The following is a 23,252-nucleotide window of genomic DNA, read 5'->3' on the forward strand; positions in this document are numbered from 1 at the left end:
TGACTGTTACCCCAATGTTTCTATATATCTGTAACCTTGTTATGAGCTAAGGGGGCCCAGTCTGAAGGTCAGTTAGGGGGAGATTTGGGGTGAGTGTTTATTTGTACCCTGGGTACCCCTGGAACTATAGCAGGGTGACTGTTACCCCAATGTTTCTATATATCTGTAACCTTGTTATGAGCTAAGGGGGCCCAGTCTGAAGGTCAGTTAGGGGGAGATTTGGGGTGAGTGTTTATTTGTACCCTGGGTACCCCTGGAACTATAGCAGGGTGACTGTTACCCAATGTTTCTATATATCTGTAACCTTGTTATGAGCTAAGGGGGCCCAGTCTGAAGGTCAGTTAGGGGGAGATTTGGGGTGAGTGTTTATTTGTACCCTGGGTACCCCTGGAACTATAGCAGGGTGACACCCCAATGTTTCTATATATCTGTAACCTTGTTATGAGCTAAGGGGGCCCAGTCTGAAGGTCAGTTAGGGGGAGATTTGGGGTGAGTGTTTATTTGTACCCTGGGTACCCCTGGAACTATAGCAGGGTGACTGTTACCCCAATGTTTCTATATATCTGTAACCTTGTTATGAGCTAAGGGGGCCCAGTCTGAAGGTCAGTTAGGGGGAGATTTGGGGTGAGTGTTTATTTGTACCCTGGGTACCCCTGGAACTATAGCAGGGTGACTGTTACCCAATGTTTCTATATATCTGTAACCTTGTTATGAGCTAAGGGGGCCCAGTCTGAAGGTCAGTTAGGGGGAGATTTGGGGTGAGTGTTTATTTGTACCCTGGGTACCCCTGGAACTATAGCAGGGTGACACCCCAATGTTTCTATATATCTGTAACCTTGTTATGAGCTAAGGGGGCCCAGTCTGAAGGTCAGTTAGGGGGAGATTTGGGGTGAGTGTTTATTTGTACCCTGGGTACCCCTGGAACTATAGCAGGGTGACTGTTACCCCAATGTTTCTATATATCTGTAACCTTGTTATGAGCTAAGGGGGCCCAGTCTGAAGGTCAGTTAGGGGGAAATTTGGGGTGAGTGCTTATTTGTACCCTGGGTACCCCTGAAACTATAGCAGGGTGACACCCCAATGTTTCTATATATCTGTAACCTTGTTATGAGCTAAGGGGGCCCAGTCTGAAGGCCACTTAGGGGGAGATTTGGGGTGAGTGCTTATTTGTACCCTGGGTACCCCTGGAACTATAGCAGGGGTGACTGTTACCCCAATGTTTCTATATATCTGTAACCTTGTTATGAGCTAAGGAGGCCCAGTCTGAAGGTCAGTTAGGGGGAGATTTGGGGTGAGTGCTTATTTGTGCCCTGGGTACCCCTGGAACTATAGCAGGGGTGACTGTTACCCCAATGTTTCTATATATCTGTAACCTTGTTATGAGCTAAGGAGGCCAGTCTGAAGGTCAGTTAGGGGGAGATTTGGGGTGAGTGCTTATTTGTGCCCTGGGTACCCCTGGAACTATAGCAGGGTGACTGTTACCCCAATGTTTCTATATATCTGTAACCTTGTTATGAGCTAAGGGGGCCCAGTCTGAAGGTCAGTTAGGGGGAGATTTGGGGTGAGTGTTTATTTGTACCCTGGGTACCCCTGGAACTATAGCAGGGTGACTGTTACCCCAATGTTTCTATATATCTGTAACCTTGTTATGAGCTAAGGGGCCCAGTCTGAAGGTCAGTTAGGGGGAAATTTGGGGTGAGTGTTTATTTGTACCCTGGGTACCCCTGGAACTATAGCAGGGTGACTGTTACCCCAATGTTTCTATATATCTGTAACCTTGTTATGAGCTAAGGGGGCCCAGTCTGAAGGTCAGTTAGGGGGAAATTTGGGATGAGTGATTATTTGTACCCTGGGTACCCCTGGAACTATAGCAGGGTGACACCCCAATGTTTCTATATATCTGTAACCTTGTTATGAGCTAAGGGGCCCAGTCTGAAGGCCACTTAGGGGGAGATTTGGGGTGAGTGCTTATTTGTACCCTGGGTACCCCTGGAACTATAGCAGGGGTGACTGTTACCCCAATGTTTCTATATATCTGTAACCTTGTTATGAGCTAAGGAGGCCCAGTCTGAAGGTCAGTTAGGGGGAGATTTGGGGTGAGTGCTTATTTGTGCCCTGGGTACCCCTGGAACTATAGCAGGGGTGACTGTTACCCCAATGTTTCTATATATCTGTAACCTTGTTATGAGCTAAGGAGGCCCAGTCTGAAGGTCAGTTAGGGGGAGATTTGGGGTGAGTGCTTATTTGTGCCCTGGGTACCCCTGGAACTATAGCAGGGTGACTGTTACCCCAATGTTTCTATATATCTGTAACCTTGTTATGAGCTAAGGGGGCCCAGTCTGAAGGTCAGTTAGGGGGAGATTTGGGGTGAGTGTTTATTTGTACCCTGGGTACCCCTGGAACTATAGCAGGGTGACACCCCAATGTTTCTATATATCTGTAACCTTGTTATGAGCTAAGGGGCCCAGTCTGAAGGTCAGTTAGGGGGAAATTTGGGGTGAGTGTTTATTTGTACCCTGGGTACCCCTGGAACTATAGCAGGGTGACTGTTACCCCAATGTTTCTATATATCTGTAACCTTGTTATGAGCTAAGGGGGCCCAGTCTGAAGGTCAGTTAGGGGGAAATTTGGAGTGAGTGCTTATTTGTACCCTGGGTACCCCTGGAACTATAGCAGGGTGACACCCCAATGTTTCTATATATCTGTAACCTTGTTATGAGCTAAGGGGGCCCAGTCTGAAGGCCACTTAGGGGGAGATTTGGGGTGAGTGCTTATTTGAACCCTGGGTACCCCTGGAACTATAGCAGGGGTGACTGTTACCCCAATGTTTCTATATATCTGTAACCTTGTTATGAGCTAAGGAGGCCCAGTCTGAAGGTCAGTTAGGGGGAGATTTGGGGTGAGTGCTTATTTGTGCCCTGGGTACCCCTGGAACTATAGCAAGGTGACTGTTACCCCAATGTTTCTATATATCTGTAACCTTGTTATGAGCTAAGGGGGCCCAGTCTGAAGGCCAGTTAGGGGGAGATTTGGGGTGAGTGTTTATTTGTACCCTGGGTACCCCTGGAACTATAGCAGGGTGACACCCCAATGTTTCTATATATCTGTAACCTTGTTATGAGCTAAGGGGGCCCAGTCTGAAGGCCATTTAGGGGGAGATTTGGGGTGAGTGCTTATTTGTACCCTGGGTACCCCTGGAACTATAGCAGGGTGACACCCCAATGTTTCTATATATCTGTAACCTTGTTATGAGCTAAGGGGCCCAGTCTGAAGGTCAGTTAGGGGGAAATTTGGGGTGAGTGTTTATTTGTACCCTGGGTACCCCTGGAACTATAGCAGGGTGACACCCCAATGTTTCTATATATCTGTAACCTTGTTATGAGCTAAGGGGGCCCAGTCTGAAGGTCAGTTAGGGGGAAATTTGGAGTGAGTGCTTATTTGTACCCTGGGTACCCCTGGAACTATAGCAGGGTGACACCCCAATGTTTCTATATATCTGTAACCTTGTTATGAGCTAAGGGGGCCCAGTCTGAAGGCCACTTAGGGGGAGATTTGGGGTGAGTGCTTATTTGTACCCTGGGTACCCCTGGAACTATAGCAGGGGTGACTGTTACCCCAATGTTTCTATATATCTGTAACCTTGTTATGAGCTAAGGAGGCCCAGTCTGAAGGTCAGTTAGGGGGAGATTTGGGGTGAGTGCTTATTTGTGCCCTGGGTACCCCTGGAACTATAGCAAGGTGACTGTTACCCCAATGTTTCTATATATCTGTAACCTTGTTATGAGCTAAGGGGGCCCAGTCTGAAGGCCAGTTAGGGGGAGATTTGGGGTGAGTGTTTATTTGTACCCTGGGTACCCCTGGAACTATAGCAGGGTGACACCCCAATGTTTCTATATATCTGTAACCTTGTTATGAGCTAAGGGGGCCCAGTCTGAAGGCCATTTAGGGGGAGATTTGGGGTGAGTGCTTATTTGTACCCTGGGTACCCCTGGAACTATAGCAGGGTGACACCCCAATGTTTCTATATATCTGTAACCTTGTTATGAGCTAAGGGGGACCTGCAGCAAAAGCTGGACTTACAGAGATGGATGGAACTGAAAAGATTAGATAACCACCTCCTTAAAGCAACACTGTCTCAGTCTGTAATAACCTATAAGTCTTTTTCAAACATCTGACACAAATTGTGCCAATTATCATGGCATCAGGACCAAACATTTACTAAATACATTTTCACATCCACTGTGAAGTCGGCTGTTGATTCTAAATCAGCAGTGAAATGTTTATAAACATCATGTCCTCACATTAAACTACTGTAAAGGTGGACACAATACAGAACAGTAACAGAATCAACTTTGTCTCACATTTCCTACTGAACATGTCATTCCCCTTCAACACAATATTGAATGTGATCCCTTTTAAATGTTGTCAAATTAACTGGCCTATAATTGTTTACAATGGAACCCCGTATTAATTTACATTCCTCCAATCCATACATAACATACCAGATGAAAGTGAGTCTGAACATATCAGTGTTCTAGACTGAACTGAACTAAACTCCCTAAGTCCTTATTGGTATATTCCATCAGGGCCTGGTCCTTTCAACATTATCTTTTCATGTCCTGCATCAGTCGCTTGATTGTGTTGATCCATCTTTACCAATAGAGAGTGGGTCCTGAAACGCCTCTATTTACATTAAGGAGGAGAAATAATTAAGCCTCAGTCTTTACTTATACCTTTTTACTATTGATATATGTAAAACATTTTTGGAATTAGTTTCATTTTATCATTTTCTATTTTGCCTTCTATTCTTTATTTTTTTAATTGTCAAAATTCAGGGGGAGGGGTATAAAGCAATTATAATAATACATGACTGACAAAGTCTTGACAAATAGTTTTCATCTAGCCAATTTCTTTAAATGCTGTTTATTGTTATGAAAAGTAGAAATCAGTGTTTTATATAAATTTCAAATGTAAATTCAAGTTCAAGAACCTTTATTTCCCCATTGTATAAGAAATAAGAGAAGTGGGACAGCTGGTGGTTTTTCTCTAGTATTACATTTAGTAAAAGTAATGGTATATCTGTATTTTTTTGTTGGGATCTGTGTAAATAAAGTTATATCTAAAGTGTGCTAGACCAATATGTGTTGAGTTGGGGACAGGAGAGCCATACGTGTAACAGTTTTTGGAGCTTTTAGGGTATATTTTATAGAGTTTGGCAGGGGTACAGTGCCAACTAGTGGACAGTTTGGGGTTTACAACTTTTAGTTGGGTCTATTTATTAGAAAGTGGGTAAGGGGATTAAGGCATTTCTAAAAATGTTATTGTGATGTGAAGCTAATATTTAAACTAGTGAGTTTTATTTAAAAAAAAAAACATAATCAAAGAAAGAAATTTAGATTGCGTTAAAAAATTGTGTTTTTTGATTCACTTCTCTGATTTTTAATAAATAAACCATGCAGTGTGTTATTTCTATGCTTTAAACGAAGGGTCTATCAGGACCCAAAAAATGAAGGCACGGTGTTAAGCAAGTAGTACTGGGACAGTTACTTTTTTGGAAGAAAAGAAGCTCCCAGATCAAGGTCAATGGTAAGTAAATTAGCTTAAAACAATGGATGATAGGGTAGAGCAGTAATTTAAATTGAAGTAAAATGTTAATTGATTGCCTTGGATATCTAAAATAGACTGACTGTAATCATGGTTTCATATATCCATGCTATGCTAAACAAATGAATGAGAACATTTATTGACACAATTTGTTTTTATTTGGATTGACAAAAGTTAAAGCCTTTACTGTGTCACCCAGCACCACTGACCCCCATTATTCAAACAGAAAAATCACTTTACATTAATCAGGAGGAAAACGAAATGCAGCTGGAACCACAACAAAGCAAGTGGGAAATTGATAAACATTGAGGTCAAAGGACACTTTAAAAGGGAAAAAAATTTTTTTCAAAACAAATCAGTTAATAGTGCTGCTCCAGCAGAATTCTGCACTGAAATCCATTTCTCAAAAGAGCAAACAGATTTTTTTATATTCAATTTTGAATTCTGACATGGGGCTAGACATATTGTCAATTTCCCAGCTGCCCCCGGTCATGTGACTTGTGCTCTGATAAACTTCAATCACTCTTTACTGCTGTACTGCAAGTTGGAGTGATATCACCCCCCTCCCTTCCCCCCCCCCAGCAGCCAAACAAAAGAACAATGGGAAGGTAACCAGATAGCAGCTCCCTAACACAAGATAACAGCTGCCTGGTAGATCTAAGAACTACACTCAATAGTAAAATCCCATGTCCTACTGAGACACATTCAGTTACATTGAGAAGGAAAAACAGCAGCCTGCCAGAAAGCATTTCTATCCTAAAGTGCAGGCACAAGTCACATGACATGGGGCAGCTGGGAAATTGACAAAATGTCTAACCCCATGTCAGATTTCAAAATTGAATATAAAAAAATCTGTTTGCTCTTTTGAGAAATGGATTTCAGTGCAGAATTCTGCTGGAGTAGCACTATTAACTGATGCGTTTTGAAAAAAAACATGTTTTCTGATGACAGGATCCCTTTAAGGCAAAGCTGTACTATTCCCTTACACTTACCTACCCCTCTTATAATGTAAGTAAATGCTCCCAGAACTTGATACTATAATTACTAATACCATACTCATTTACTAATGTAGAAGGGCTAAGTGTAAACTCTTTTTCTGTACATTTCTTTTCTGGTTGGTGCCTAAACCACAGAAACACCACACGTGTCGTTGCTTTATTAATATGGTACCTGTGGGATTTTTATTTCATTTTCATAACAAATGAGGCAGCATGGATTCAGGATATTCACATTTAAAGATGCTCCCATTATCACCAATGAGCCACAGGAACCCGGCATCATAGCTGACGTACCGAAAGCTGTTACAGACGTCTATCCCAATCCATGAGGTTCCTCGGGGGTTCTTGGGGGAGATCCCGGCTCTGAAGATAGAAGTGAATTCCAGTGATTAGATAATTAGACATTGGCTTTATATTACTGAAATTCTTGTTACATTTTGGTGATGTGATGTATACCCTTCTGTGAATATACAGTTTGCTAAACTCTTCTTATATAATGTCTGTGCATTAAACTTTATAATGAAAATTTTCCACCAGTCAAGTGACATCACTAAGCTCGGATAATAACTGGTTACATCACTAAACGTTGTTCACTCGGATATATTTTACTCCACTAATTTATAATGATCGGGATGCAACACACGTCCTAATGTAATTATTATATCTCTTATTATATAATGGGTGCACGTTATACTTTATAATTAAATTAAAATGACATTTTCAGTCTCGCAAATGACATCGCTGATAATTTATAATGATATTCGACCTCTGTCTTGCAGGGATGCAACATACTGTAAGTCCTAATGTAATTATTATATCCAAGACTTCTAATATTCCTATAAAGTGAAGTCGGGGTACACTCACTATATTGTACAATGGTGAATAACTCTGTGACCCAGGACTGTTGCTGATGAACACTGACACTCGGGACCCTGGAATTACCACAACCCTGGTTGCACAATGTGTCATCAATCAGCTACAGACTTGCACCCAGTCAATTACACTCTAATGACATTTTTGATGCCACACGCATTGGCAAACCAGAAGTGAGACAATCAATAAACTGGAAATGTTAACAAACAAGGGAAAGTTGTGCTCACCGCTAATTTTTAAAAACATTAAGCTGGGGTGCAATGAGGTTGTGACCACAAAATACATATAGACAAATACAAGAGTCCTCTGCACTCAACCCATTATCATTATATTTAAGACAGAGACATTTTGTGCTACTGCTACTGAAAAATGCCTTACCCTTTAAACAAAACAGGGATTGTTTGTCCATATATTACAATATATTTAAGCTGAACAACTACGTCAAAGTCATCCCATATCTGGCCAGTCCTATGCTCAATTTTCATCTCATTCATTAAGAATTCAATTGCTTCATTATACATTTTACAAAGGGACTAAGTTTTACCTGCAACTTACTTGCTGCTTTCAAAGTAAAACTCCCAAACTTGGCTGCCCTTTTATTAGACACCAGTGGGATCACCTGACTATAGCTGGGAAGGGTGGGAGCTACAACATGGAGCTGGTCACTGCTCCTGTATAACTATAACAAACAAGGGAAAGTTGTGCTCATCACTAATTTTTAAAAACATTATAATTGCACCCAGGCTTAATGTTTTTAATGTTTTTATTTGTCTAAATTGGAAATGTTAGCTGCAAGTTACAAGAGGGCATACACAATAGTGTCCTGCAGCAAATCATCTTTTTAAGAATTTTCTAACAAATTCTAGTATTCTTGTTATTACCTTTGGAGCACTGGGCCTTCTGAGTTGACACCAAAGACTGAGCCGTCAGTTCCAACCTCCACCATGATCAGACTGCCTTCCACCCTAACCCATCCTGTACCCTGGCATGAGCTTGGGGGTCACCTGGTTACGATAATAGATCTCATTGGCACTATTGACTCCCCAGCAACCAAGAGGCCCGCAGGCATAATGCTTCAGCTTCCCTTCAACATGTACATAGGGTATGGCATTTGCAGGGAAGGTGCTTGGATCCTGGCTCACGCAATAAATGTCATCATCAGCATTGGCTCCTGAAATGAATTTATCACCCCCAGCATCTATCGGATTCAAGCGCCCTGTGGGGAAAAGAGCACACGATGACCTAAATACCTTTATTACTAAAAACAGCATTTACTGTTATGCACAAAGAGCAGCCTTCATTGATACCCACTGTGGCACAGGAGTATCAGGGGATGCAACATATACGTCCATTCAACTTTAACTTCCCGCCCTATGCAAATTAGCCAACGCTGGCGCAAATTCGCCAGTGTTCGGCACCGTGGACGCAACTTTGGATTTTAGCGAATTAGCATTGTCCTGGCGAATCTACGCCTGGCGAAGTGTTGCGCTCTGAGCGAGCCGTCGCTGGCAAATTTTCGGAGGTTAGTGAATTTTCCCCTATGCCTTCCCTCTCCCAGCCAAACAAGAGGTCCCACACCCATTACCTGATACTTGTACCCAGTAGAAATTATTCAGTCTGTAAATGTAGTCATCTTTGTTGACTCCCCAAACTCCTGCTGGTCCCACAGTCACGTGAGTGAGCCTTCCTTCAATGGTTTGAGTGCCAGAAGTAAATAGTGTCATCATCTGCCACCCCGTAGACTTCTCCATTCCCCACGTCCAACTGCTTCAGCTTCCCGGGAATAACCGTGCATGGCAGTTCTGCAAAGTAACAGAGAATGTCTTATTGGTACAGAGAGACACAACTTAACTTTTGGGGGCAAAAATAAGATTTTGTCTCCTGACCCCTCCTTAGGCTCTTCTGAGGGTCTGAACAGACATTTTTGTAGCCTTTGGGTTCCCTCTACCATCATTGGCTATGAGACCTGTAGGAAGGCTGCTGGATAGTGACATGTAAAATACAATGTGTTGCAAAAACAGCTAAAGACTTCCTTGATGATTCAAGTGGGTGTAACAAGAACCAGAGTAGGAATTGTGAAATACAGAAGAAAATGGGTCAGTATTGTAACAGGTACAAAGGTATTAAACTCATCTGTAATATGAAGTGGTTCGGTTTGAGACATATTTAGGTCTAGAAAGAAGAAAAAGACAGAAATACTTGTATTACCTGCAATGGCTCCTGCGTACAGCAGGTATAAGCAGATGAAGAGCAGCATGGTGACTTTTTGCTCAGGCAGGAGAAACGATTTTTTCGGTCTGTAATTCCTGCCTTATTTATATATCTGCTCTGACTCCTCCCTCACAGCCAGAGGGGGTGGAGACTGGGTGAATGGGCAGTGGGAGGATCATTATTGCCTGGAGGTTTATAACTCTCAGTGAGAGTGAGATTTGAGATCTCAGTAACAGCTAAGGTTGCCAACTGTCCGGTATTTCACCGGCCTAGCCGGTAAAATACCAGCCCAGGCCGGGGCCAGTATTACAAATTTACCGGCAATGTAGCTGCCGGTAAATTTGTGATCACCATTCAAACTGCTCCCGGCCTGCCTCCGATGCACCCTCAGCCCACCCTTTGCTTCCCTCTATAGTTAAAAAAAAACTTACCTATTCCACGATCCACGACTCTGGCCCGCCCCTTGATGTCATGGCCATGCCCCCAGTGACAGCGCTATGCCGCTACACCTCATGGACCCTCCCCCTTCCCTGGCCGGTAAAGATTTTTCAAAAAGGTGGCAACCCTAGTAATAGCTCTGCCCTGGTATTTTTAGAATAATTACAACTTTGCTGTGGAGGTACAAGGATATGTGGGTTTTAGATAAGCTGAGAATTAAATAATAATATAATAATAATAAAATACATTGTCTGTAATGTACTGGTGCGTTACAATTAAATACAAATAATAATCACATCAGCCATCCAAGGGAATTCTATTGCAGTTTTCACAGCACAGGTGCTAATATATATATACACTAGGATTAACCTAGCATTATTATTATGAACTATAGAAGAAATCGGGAGAACATTCTGCATTGTAATATTGAACCCAAGAGCCCAAATATCCATAGGAACAAACAGAGCCACCCTACAGCCAAGAATAGGAATATACACAGGGGATGGTTTCTTGCTGAGCTCAGAGAGCTTCTATGAAATGACACCATAACAATGTATTATTTGTAAACATACGATTGATTTCTGTCTTTGAACAAATGCATGAAAATAAATGAATTTCCATGGAATATTTATTTTAATACCCAATATAGCTTTTTTTTTAGGCTACTCATACACATCACTCTCAGGTAGCGATGAGTGAATTTGGGGCGTTTTGCCGAAAAATTTGAGAATTTCCTGCGAAATTCACAAAGCGGCAAAAAATTTGCGAAACGGTGGCAGCGTCTAATTTTTGACACCAGTGTCCGTTTTTATTATGCCGGCACAAATTCGCTGGCAAATTTTCGTGGCGGTTTGCAAATTTATTCGCCGGCGGCGAATCGTGGGAATTTGCCACGACTTCGCACCATCACTACTCCCATGTGCCAATATTTGGTCCAAACTCCATCCCTTCTGTGCAATGAAAGGTGAATGCTGTGCCTGTCAGTGCTGCCAGAACATGGGGTGAATAGCAGTAATTTGGCGTATTTAAGACAACAACTAACATGGGCTGAATGTGATCAGTTTATCACTAATCACATTGTTCAATTCATTTCAAGGAGGCTGCAGAATTATACTTGCTTCAATGCTTCAGATACTCCTTCCATTGACTTCTACTGAATCGCCACTGGTTTTAGGCTTTAATTTTAATCTTACACATATACACATCTTTGGAGAGAAAATGTATTATTTTTGAGACACAGTTAGATTTGTTACTTCATCTCATACCATGTCAGTACAATGACGGCCAAATGTGTCAGGAACCAACTACCAAAATACACAAAACTGTAGAAGGATCGATGGTCATTTTAAATTTAACTTGTCGAAACCATCAAAATTCTCTCAAAAATGCCCGTTGGCAATATACTGATGTCATCTTCTATTCTTTTAAGTGGCTCCTCATTTCAGAAAATAAAGGGCATGTATGATCTATTTGGTATAGCTGCCCTTTTTTACAAACACAAAACCATATTCCATTCCCAGCAATTGATAATTACTGGAAAAAGGAACAGCAGAACATATTTACAGAGATCGTGATGAGGAAGTTGTAGTTACTGGGGATGGGCAATTCGATAGCCCAGGACATTCTGCTAAATATTGTATATATGAATATTCATGAACATTCTTTCTGATAAAATTGTTGATTTCAAAGTTGTTCATATTGAACCTGGAAAAACATCAGCATCACTAGAATTGGAGGCTTTTACAGATTGTTTGGAAAATCTTTTAAAAAATCACGTCCAAGTTAAAATAGTGACGACAGAGAGGCACAGTTCCATTAGAAGGGTATTGTCCAAAAAGTACTCAACAATTGAACACCAGTTTGATATTTGGCATTTATGTAAAAGTCTATCAAAGAAGTTGAAAGCAACAAGTAAGCTGCGAAAATGCAAAGACTTAGTCCATGGATAACATCTATTCAAAATCATCTATGGTGGTGTCCACAGACCTGTATGCAAAATGCAGATTTACTAATTGAAAAATAGCAATCTGTGATGTTTCATGCCGCAGATGTACACAATTTCCCAAGTTTTAAAAAAAAAATACAAGAGATGGATGCATGGAAGGATCTCACAGGAAGAGTGAAATGGAACAAATTGGATTATGACAAGCCATCCTGCTCAAAGTGCACTTCAAAAAATTGTGAATGACAAAGGACTTCTTGCGGATTTACGTCAAGTTACAAAGTTTTATCATACAGGACAATTAGAAGTTTATTATAGCAAATGTTTAAAATACCGTTCAAAGATAGGAATGAGTTCAATGAATGCTCGAACCACTTTGGCGGCCCTTTCGAACAACTGCAATGTAGGCAGAAGCCAAGCAACAGTGACCTGCCCTGAAAAAACAACATCAGCAATTGGTGAAAAAAGATACAAACTGGTATTCCCAAAGCAAAAAAAAAAAAAGGATTGGGTGGCTAAGCCGATTTACAAGGCCTGTGTAGATGACCATCTATTTGAGATAACTAATGACTGTTTGAAGATTCAAAGTGGTGCACTAATTCACAGTTGGACATCTCAGGCTACACATATTCCATAGAACATTGCATCTAAAGAACGCCCAGACAGAGAGACACTAATACACCTAACCAGATTTAAATAATACAAAATGCAACTGTACTTGTCAAATTAAGTAAGTTTTTACTGTATCAAAGTTGAGTGAATAATGTGAAAGTTATTTAATAATTCCCCTTTAAAGGAGAATTCAACCCTTTAACAAAAGACCCGTCCATCCCACCTTACGTAAACCCTCCTCCCCCACTACCACTGCCAGTACTTCTGATAAAGTCATCTAATTTTAGAGATGAGAGCATTTGTGATTCTTTATGCAAGACTAATTCTGAAGAGCAAATTAATGACACAATTTAGAAGTAGAGAATTCCGATGGCTCTTTACTGGAAGAAAGAAGTACAGGATAAATAGTGGTTTTTGGAAAAAAATAAAAAAATTTACACTGTTTTACATGTATTGATTAAATTTACTTTGCTAGGATTGAGGAAGAGTAATGGGCAAATAAACAACCCCAACCAGAATCTGAAAAGAACAAAGTCAGCCGGACATTTAGCTTCTTGCAAAATAGGATGACCAGCACGAGAAACAAAAGCAAGGTGAGACGTTTCACAAACTGATCTACTTTACTTCAAAGCATTGTATTTTTCTCATAGTACCTTGATCTTCAATTTTTTCATCATTTATCTAGAGCCCAAGCAATAAAATCAAAAAGTACACCATAAAAAAGCTGACCAGGTCATACAGAAGAATATGGACGATGCCCTTCTTTTTATTGCAAAGATTGGTCTTTCATTCTCGATTTTCAGAGATCTGTTTGTTGCTGTGTTCGTTCACAAAATTTAGAGATTTTCAGATTTATTTCCAATAGCTATTGTTGTTTGTGTTTTTTATATTTGAATAACCTGAATGGCATTTGTGGCTTTAGAGAAAATCCGTTTAGTGGTACAGAAAACCTCAAATTACTCTAAAATGAGAATGATAATAAATGGGCCTCCCCATGTACAAGGTATATTAGCTCATCACAAGACAATGTGAATGTATTATTCATTTAATTAATAATTGATAGGCACTAATCTGGACAAGTAATTCATAATTGTGCATGAGATATCCTTAAAATGGCCATCAATGTCAGACACTGGATTATAGTTATTTTTGGTTTCTTTACCTGCCTGAAAAGAGCCTGCTGCACTATCATAGAAAGGCACAGTATTTGGGATGTCCAATCAGGTGATTTACTGTTGGTTGGACGTCCCTGCTCCATATTTACCCAAATTATGTTTCCAGTTAGTGAGGTTTGAATTCAAGCAACTGTTCCCCCAACACATAAAGATAAGTCCAATTTTTTTTTTTTTTTTTTTTAAATTGCCAAGGTCACTACATTAAAAATGTTGGCCAGGTGATTTTAGAGCTTTAAAATTACCTTCGTGAATATTTTTAAAATTAATATTTTTTTGTGGCTAAAAAAGTAAAATTGATATAAATATATTGCCCTGTTTTATTAGAATTTATTTTAAAATTATAAGGAGTTCATTGATGTACAGAGGAACTTACCTTTAAGTTTTTAATCCAGCCCCAGCACCTGCTCTGCGGGCTATCGTCTTCAAAATATATGGTCATATAAGCATCAAACATATAAGTGTGTTTGAAATCTTTAAAGGTTTTTTTTAAAGAAACTGGTGAGACGTCGACGGGAGATGAACATTCTTGTTTACAATCTGTTCTGTCCATGTGATTTTAATAAAGAAGTTACTATTTAATTTTTGATCATGAATAGTTTTTTTTTAAATGGAATTAGGCTATGTAATATTTAAGCATATCTTTAATATTTATATATATATATATATATATATATGTGTGTAACAAATCTCACCATGCAAAATGCATAGTGTCTGACTGTCTGTACAGAACGGGACAAAAAGAAAAATATCCCCATGCCATACTTCATCCTTTCCCTGGAAATCTTGAAATCATCAAAAAGTGGTTATTGCAGATTGGTGACGATTATGATGACATTGATGCACTTGCTCTCATTATTTTAGAGGGGAAAAAATATGATTCATACCGGATATGCTCTATGCACTTTGAAGAGAACCAATATGTTCACAAAACTTACCATTAATCTCTTTGAAAGGATGCTGTCCCAACACTCTTCATGAAAATACCATCCTTAATTCAGATTCAAAGCATAACAGGACCACCTCCATGCAAAATAAGAAGAGTAGATGACCCAGGTGAAGGACCATCAGCTGCTATCATTGTCCATATAGTATCACGTTCAAGGACCATTTCTACTCAGACAGAACTGGGATATTTTCAAAGAAGTACTGCCGTTAATACCGATCATATGTTCTTCTTCTCTATCCAGTTTGCTTTTCCACACCAACCAAAGCAAGCATCTTTAATAATCAACTGCATCAATCACAAAATGAAATAATTCAAGAGATTTCACCAGTTAATTAAAATCAACTGTTGGAAGACACACTGGAGACTACATTTCCAAAAATTGAAGATCCTAAAGACACCACCTTTAACCCACAAGAATGCACATTTTTGGAGATGTCGGAAGTAATATATTCCTCAGTTAATGAGGTTTTTAATGATCCTATATTTTCAGAAACAGATTTTGTGCGAGAGAGAAAATTTATTATTTTTGCGACACAGTTAGATTTGTTACTTCATCTCATTCCATGTAAGTACAATGATGGCCAAATGTGTCAGGCACCATTTTCCAAAATACACAAAACTGTAGAAGGATCGATGGTCATAATAAATTTAACTTGTCAAAACCATCAAAATTCTCTCAATGGAAATCACAACCAACAGTTTCAAATATGCCCATTACTATATAATATACTGATGTCATCTTCTATTCTTTTAAGTGGCTCCTCATTTCAGAAAGTAAAGGAAATGTAGGATCTATTTGGTATAGTTGCCATTTCTAACACCACATTTTACAAACATCAAAACCATATTCCATTCCCAGCAATTGATAGATTCAAAGCATAACAGGACCACCTCCATGCAAAATAAGAAGAGTAGATGACACAGGTGAAGGACCATCAGCTGCTATCATTGTCCGTATAGTATCACGTTCAAGGACGATTTCTACTCAGACAGAGCCGGGATATTTTCAAAGAAGTACTGCTGTTAACACCGATCATATGTTTTTATTCTCTATCTAGTTTGCTTTTCCACACCAACCAAAGCACGCATCTTTAATAATCAACTTCATCAATCACAAAATGAAATAATTCAAGAGATTTCACCAGTTAATGAAAATCCCCTATTGGAAGACACACTGGAGACTACATTTATAACTATTGTAGATCCTAAAGACACCACCTTTATCCCACAAGAATACATATCTTTGGAGATGTCGGACGTAATATATTCTTCAGTTAATGAGGTTTTTAATGAGCCTGTTTTTTCAGAATCAGATTTTTGTGCGAGAGAGAAAATTTATTATTTTTGAGACACAGTTAGATTCGTTACTTCATCTCATACCATGTCAGTACAATGATGGCCAAATGTGTCAGGAACCAATTTCCAAAATACAAAAAACTGTAGAAGGATCGATGGTCATTTTAAATTTAACTTGTCAAAACCATCAAATATGCCCGTTAGCAATATACTAAAGTCATCTTCTATTCCTTTAAGTGGCTCCTCATTTCAGAAAATAAAGGAAATGTATGATCTATTTCGTACAACTGCCATTTCTAACACAACATTTTACAAACATCAAAACCATATTCCATTCCCAGCAATTGATAATTACTGGAAAAAGGAACAGCAGAACATATTTACAGAGATCGGTGATGAGGCAGTTGTAGTTACTGGGGATGGGCAATTCGATAGCCCAGGACATTCTGCTAAATATTGTATATATGAATATTCATGAACATTCTTTCTGATAAAATTGTTGATTTCAAAGTTGTTCAAATTGAACCTGGAAAAACAACAGCATCACTAGAATTGGAGGCTTTTACAGATTGTTTGGAAAATCTTTTAACAGATAACATCCAAGTTAAAATAGTGGCGACAGAGAGGCACAGTTCCATTAGAAGGGTATTGTCCAAAAAGTACTCAACAATTGAACACCAGTTTGATATTTGGCATTTATGTAAAAGTGTATCAAAGAAGTTGAAAGCAACAAGTAAGCTGCGAAAGTGCAAAGACTTAGTTCCATTCATAACATCTATTCAAAATCATCTATGGTGGTGTGCACAGACCTGTATGCAAAATGCAGATTTACTAATTGAAAAATAGCAATCGGTGATGTTTCATGCCGCAGATGTACACAATTTCCCAAGTTTTAAAAAAAAAATACAAGAGATGGATGCATGGAAGGATCTCACAGGAAGAGTGAAATGGAACAAATTGGATTATAACAAGCCATCCTGCTCATAGTGCACTTCAAAAAATTGTGAATGACAAAGGACTTCTTGCGGATTTACGTCAAGTTACAAAGTTTTATCATACAGGACAATTAGAAGTTTATTATAGCAAATGTTTAAAACACCGTTCAAAGATAGGAATGAGTTCAATGAATGCTCGAACCACTTTGGCGGCCCTTTCAAACAACTGCAATGTAGGCAGAAGCCCTGAAAAAACAACATCAGCAATTGGTGAAAAAAGATACAAACTGGTATTCCCAAAGCAAAAAAAAAAAGGATTGGGTGGCTAAGCCGATTTACAAGGCCTGTGTAGATGACCATCTATTTGAGATAACTAATGACTGTTTGAAGATTCAAAGTGGTGCACTAATTCACAGTTGGACATCTCAGGCTACACATATTCCAAAGAACATTGCATCTAAAGAACGCCCAGACAGAGAGACACTAATACACCTAACCAGATTTAAATAATACAAAATTCAACTGTACTTGTCAAATTAAGTACGTTTTTACTGTATCAAAGTTGAGTGAATAATGTGAAAGTTATTTAATAATTCCCCTTTAAAGGAGAATCCAACCCTTTAACAAAAGACCCGTCCATCCCACCTTACGTAAACCCTCCTCCCCCACTACCACTGCCAGTACTTCTGATAAAGTCATCTAATTTTAGGGATGAGAGCCTTTGTAATTATTTATGCAAGACTAATTCTGAAGAGCAAATTAATGACACAATTTAGAAGTAGAGAATTCTGATGGCTCTTTACTGGAAGAAAGAAGTACAGGATAAATAGTGGTTTTTGGAAAAAAATAAAAAATTTTACACTGTTTTACATGATTGATTAAATTTACTTTGCTAGGATTGAGGAAGAGGAATGGGACAAATACACAACCCCAACAAAACCAGAATCTGAAAAGAACAAAGTCAGCCGGACATTTAGCTTCTTGCAAAACAGGATGACCAGCACGAGGAACAAAAGCAAGGTGAGACGTTTCACATGCCAAACTGATCTACTTTACTTCAAAGCATTGTATTTTTCTCATAGTACCCTGATCCACAATTTTTTCATCATTTATCTAGAGTCCAAGCCATAAAATCAAAAAGTACACCATAAAAAAGCTGACCAGGTCAAACAGAAGTATATGGACGATGCCCTTCTTTTTATTGCAAAGATTGGTCTTTCATTCTCGATTTTCAGAGATCTGTTTGTTGCTGTGTTCGTTCACAAAATTTTGAGGTTTTCAGATTTATTTCCAATAACTATTGTGCTTTTTATATTTGAATATTTAATAACCTGAATGGCATTTGTGGCTTTAGAGAAAATCCGTTTAGTGGTACAGAAAACCTCAAATTACTCTAAAATGAGAATGATAGTAAATGGGCCTCCTAATGTACAAAGTATATTAGCACATCACAAGACAATGTGAATGTATTATTCATTAATTGATTGGCACTAATCTGGACACGTAATTCATAATTGTGCATGGAATATCCTTAAAATGGTCATCACTGTCAGACACTCGATTATAGTTATTTTTGGTTCCTTTACCTGCCTGAAAAGAGCCTGCTGCACTATCATGGAAAGGCACAGTATTTGGGATGTCCAATCAGGTGATTTACTGTTGGTTGGACGTCCCTACTCCATATATACCCAAATTATGTTTCCAATTAGTGAGGTTTGAATCTATGCAAAGGTTCCCCCCAACACATAAAGCTAACAAAAGTCAAGTTTTTTTTAACAAAAAAAATTTGCCAAGGTCACTACATTAAAAATGTTGGCCAGTTGGTTTTAGAGCATTACAATTACCCTGGCGAACATTTTTAAAATTAAAAAATTTTTTGTGGCTAAAAAAGTAAAACTGATTTAAAAAATATATTGACCTGTTTTATTAGAATTTATTTTAAAATTATGGCCAAGGAGTTCATTGGCGTACAGAGGAATTTACCTTTAAGATTTTAATCCAGTCCCAGCACCTGCTATGCGGGCTATCGTCTTCGAAATATGCGGTGGGCCTTCATATTCCTTTTCATTTTAATGGTGTCTCCATCCTGCTTCAGCAGTACACATTCAATGAATATTAACCTGTGCACATTAAACAAAACAAAAGACAGGAACACTTGCAGGACTTCTCCCCCTACATGCTGCCATGTACAATCCAGCCTCCTGAAAGCAAATTTAACCATGGTAACTCCTGTAGGTACTGTGCACCAGCAGGGCAGTTTTTCTAAATAATAATCCAGGCTGAGAGCTACAAAACACAATAAGCGTGTTTGAAATTTTTAAAGGTTTTTTTTAAAGAAACTCAGCTGGTGCTCCGTACCTACAGACCTTACTTCGACGGGAGATGAACATTCCTATTTGCAATCTGTTCTGTCCATGTGATTTTAAGTAGAAGAAGTTACTGTACTGTTTAATTGTTGATCATGAATAGTTTTTTTTATGGAATTTGGCTATGTAATATTTAAGCATTTCTTTAATATAGATTATTATATATATTTTTATATTTTTAAGTAATAATCGTCTCACCATGCCAAAATGCATAGTGTCTGACTGTCTGCACAAAATGCGACAAAAAGAAAAATATCCCCATTTCATTCTTCATCCTGTACCCTGGAAATCTTGAAATCGTCAAAAAGTGGTTATTGCAGATTGGCGACGATTACATTGATGCACTTGCTCTCATTATTTTAGAAGGGAAAAAATATGATTCATACCGGATATGCTCTATGCACTTTGAAGAGAGCCAATATGTTCACAAAACTTACTGTAAATCTCTTCGAAAGGATGCTGTCCCAACTCTCTTCATGAAAAGATCATCCTTAAAGGAGAAGGAAAGCTACGGAGGCATTTTATTGCCAATAGATTAGCTGCAATAGTGCAAGCTAGAATGCTATATTTATTCTGTAGAATGTTTTACCATACCTGAGTAAAAAGCTCTAGAAACTCTCTGTTTGTTTAGGATAGGAGCTGCAGTATTAACATGGTGTGACATCACTTCCTGCCTGAGTCTCTCCCTGCTCTGGGCTCAGATTACAGTAGAGAAGGGAGGGGTGGGGGGAGAGGAGCAAACTGAGCATGCTCTTGCCCAGGGCAATGAGGTTTAAGCTGAAAACAGGAAGTCTGATACAGAAGCCCATGAGTACACAATAGAAGGAAAGAAATGTGCTGTTTCTTTTGACAGAGGACTCAGAGCAGCATTACTTTGGGGATTTACTGGTATATTTAAATGGACCTTTCTGATAAGGCTTACTTAGTTTTAACCTTTCCTTCTCCTTTAAATCAGATTCAAAGCATAACAGGACCACCTCCATGCACAATAAGAAGAGTAGATGACCCAAGTGAAGGACCATCAGCTGCTATCATTGTCCGTATAGTATTACGTTCAAGGACCATTTCTACTCAGACAGAACCGGGATATTTTCAAAGAAGTACTGCTGTTAACACCGATCATATGTTCTTCTTCTCTATCCAGTTTGCTTTTCCACACCAACCAAAGCAAGCATATTTAATATTCAACTGCATCAATCACAAAATGAAATAATTCAAGAGATTTCACCAGTTAATGAAAATCACCTATTGGAAGACACACTGGAGACTACATTTCCAACTATTGAAGATCCGAAAGACACCACCTTTAACCCACAAGAATGCACATCTTTGGAGATGTCGGAAGTAATAGATTCTTTAGTTAATGAGGGTTTTAATGAGCCTGTTTTTTCAGAAACAGATTTTGTGCAAGAGAGAAAATGTATTATTTTTGAGACACAGTAAGATTCGTTACTTCATCTCATACCATGTCAGGACAATGACGGCCAAATGTGTCAGGCACCATTTTCCAAAATACACTAAACTGTGGAAGGATCGATGGTCATTATAAATTTACCTTGTCGAAAACCATCAAAATTCTCTCATCTGGATATCACAATCAACAGTATAAAATATGTCCGTTGGCAATATACTAAAGTCATCTATTCTTTTAAGTGGGTCCTCATATCAGAAAGTAAAGGAAATGTATGATCTATTTGGTATAGTTGCCATTTCTAACACCACTTTTTACAAACATCAAAACCATATTCCATTCCCAGCAATTGATAGATTCAAAGCATAACAGGACCACCTTCATGCAAAATAAGAAGAGTAGGAAATCTGGAAATCACAACCAACAGTTTCAAATATGCCCATTACTATATAATATACTGATGTCATCTTCTATTCTTTTAAGTGGCTCCTCATTTCAGAAAGTAAAGGAAATATATGATCTATTTGGTATATATGCCTTTCTAAAACCACATTTTACAAACATCAAAACCATATTCCATTCCTAGCAATTCATAATTACTGGAAAAAGGAGCAGCAGAATAGAGATCGGGGATGAGGCAGTTGTAGTTGCTTGGGATGGGCAATTCGATAGCCCAGGACATTCTGCTAAATATTGTATATATTCACTCATGGATATTCTTTCTGATAAAATTGTTGATTTCAAAGTTGTTCAAATTGAACCTGGAAAAACATCAGCATCACTAGAATTGGAGGCTTTTACAGATTGTTTGGAAAATCTTTTAACAAATCATGTCCAAGTTAAAATAGTGGCGACAGAGATGCACAGTCCATTTAGAAGGGTATTGTCCAAAAAGTACTCAACAATTGAACACCAGTTTGATATTTGGCATTTATGTAAAAGTATATCAAAGAAGTTGAAAGCAACAAGTAAGCTGCGAAATAGATGTGCCATGGATAACATCTATTCAAAATCATCTATGGTGGTGTGCACAGACCTGTATGCAAAATGCAGATTTACTAATTGAAAAATGGCAATCTGTGATGTTTCATGTTGCAGATGTACACAATTTCCCAAGTTTTAAAAAATACAAAAGATGGATGCATGGAAGGATCTCACAGGAAGAGTGAAATGGAACAAATTGGATTATGATAAGCCATCCGGCTCATAGAAGAAATTGTTAATGACAAAGGACTTTTTGCGGATTTACGTCAAGTTACAACGTTTTGTTATAAGGGACAATTAGAAGTTTATTATAGCAAATGTTTAAAATATCGTTCAAAGAGATATGAATGAATTCAATGAATGCTCGAACCACTTTGGTGGTCCTTTCAAACAACCACAATGTAGGCAGAAGCCAAGCAACGGTGACCTGCCCTGAAAAAACAACATCAGCAATTGATGAAAAAAAGATACAAACTGGTATTCCCAAAGCAAAAAAAAAGGATTGGGTGGCTAAGCCGATTTACAAGGCCTGTGTAGATGACCATCTATTTGAGATAACTAATGACTGTTTGAAGATTCGAAGTGGTGCACTAATTCACAGTTGGACATCTCAGGCTACACATATTCCAAAGAACATTGCATCTAAAGAACGCCCAGACAGAGAGACACTAATACAAAGACACCTATCCAGGTGTGTCTTCTTCCGGCGCTTCTCCAATTATCGTGACTTTTGGCGCATGTGCAGATGTCGCAAACCAGCAAATTGCTCCAACTGCGCATGTGCCGACATACCCATCTCCCACTCAGCTTGCAGAAGACCAGGAAGATGGCTGTGTGGAACTCCGATTCCAGAATCAAGGGGTAAGTATAAAGTATGGGGCATTTCCCTGGGTCCCAGTGGGGTGGGGGGTACGGGTTTTTTTTGTTAAAGGGTTGAATTCTCCTTTAATTCTGCCATTCACGTGCATAATTAAAGTATGCCACATTTATTGCAATGTGTTATACAATCTGCACTCTTCTCTTTTCTGTGTTTCTTTTTTAACAATACCCCAACCTACTCTATCATCCCTTGTAAGGGAAAAAAATAGCACAGGAACTTGTCTGCTGCTAATTGGTTAATTTGCTGTTCTTACCACAGTTAATAGAAAATGTAATTTCTTGGAGGGGCACAGTTGAATGTTTCTGCCTAGCAATTGTGGATAAATATGTAGGCTTTTTTCAAGGAAAATGTCACCATCTTCGTATAGTTAGGGGCCGATTCACTAACTTCGCCTGTGTGTCCATAACCTAAAAACATTTCTTCAAGTGGCTGCACTTTAATGTGCTATGCAAATACTCCAGTCACTCTCTAAATGTGTTTGTTTAGATTAAATTACCTTTGCTCATTGCTATGGAGTACTTTCTTGAAATACAGATGTTTATAAGTCCTATTTTTAGAATTTTCTAGCCAAATATCAGGTC

General features: G+C 38.8%; 2 protein-coding genes across 2 annotated transcripts in view; both read right to left on the minus strand.

Moving 5' to 3' along the window:
* Positions 1 to 9,747, minus strand: part of LOC100126627 (fish-egg lectin) — a 45,897-nt gene extending 36,150 nt beyond the window's left edge. The window contains exon 1 of the mRNA XM_041569770.1: positions 9,684 to 9,747. Within this exon, the coding sequence (XP_041425704.1) occupies positions 9,684 to 9,732 (49 nt within the window). The 5' untranslated portion in view covers positions 9,733 to 9,747. The remainder of the gene's footprint in view (positions 1 to 9,683) is intronic.
* On the minus strand, positions 8,429 to 9,309 carry LOC108696927 (fish-egg lectin-like). Its single transcript, XM_041569771.1, has 2 exons — positions 9,061 to 9,309; positions 8,429 to 8,691 (listed from the first exon to the last, which is right to left on the minus strand). Exons 1-2 carry the CDS (start codon positions 9,224 to 9,226, stop codon positions 8,441 to 8,443), a joined length of 417 nt encoding a protein of 138 aa, XP_041425705.1. The 5' UTR covers positions 9,227 to 9,309; the 3' UTR covers positions 8,429 to 8,440.
* Positions 9,748 to 23,252: the final 13,505 nt, after the last annotated feature.

The sequence above is a fragment of the Xenopus laevis genome, chromosome 7L (genome assembly GCF_017654675.1).
Source record: "Xenopus laevis strain J_2021 chromosome 7L, Xenopus_laevis_v10.1, whole genome shotgun sequence".
NCBI classification, from domain to species: Eukaryota; Metazoa; Chordata; class Amphibia; order Anura; family Pipidae; genus Xenopus; species Xenopus laevis.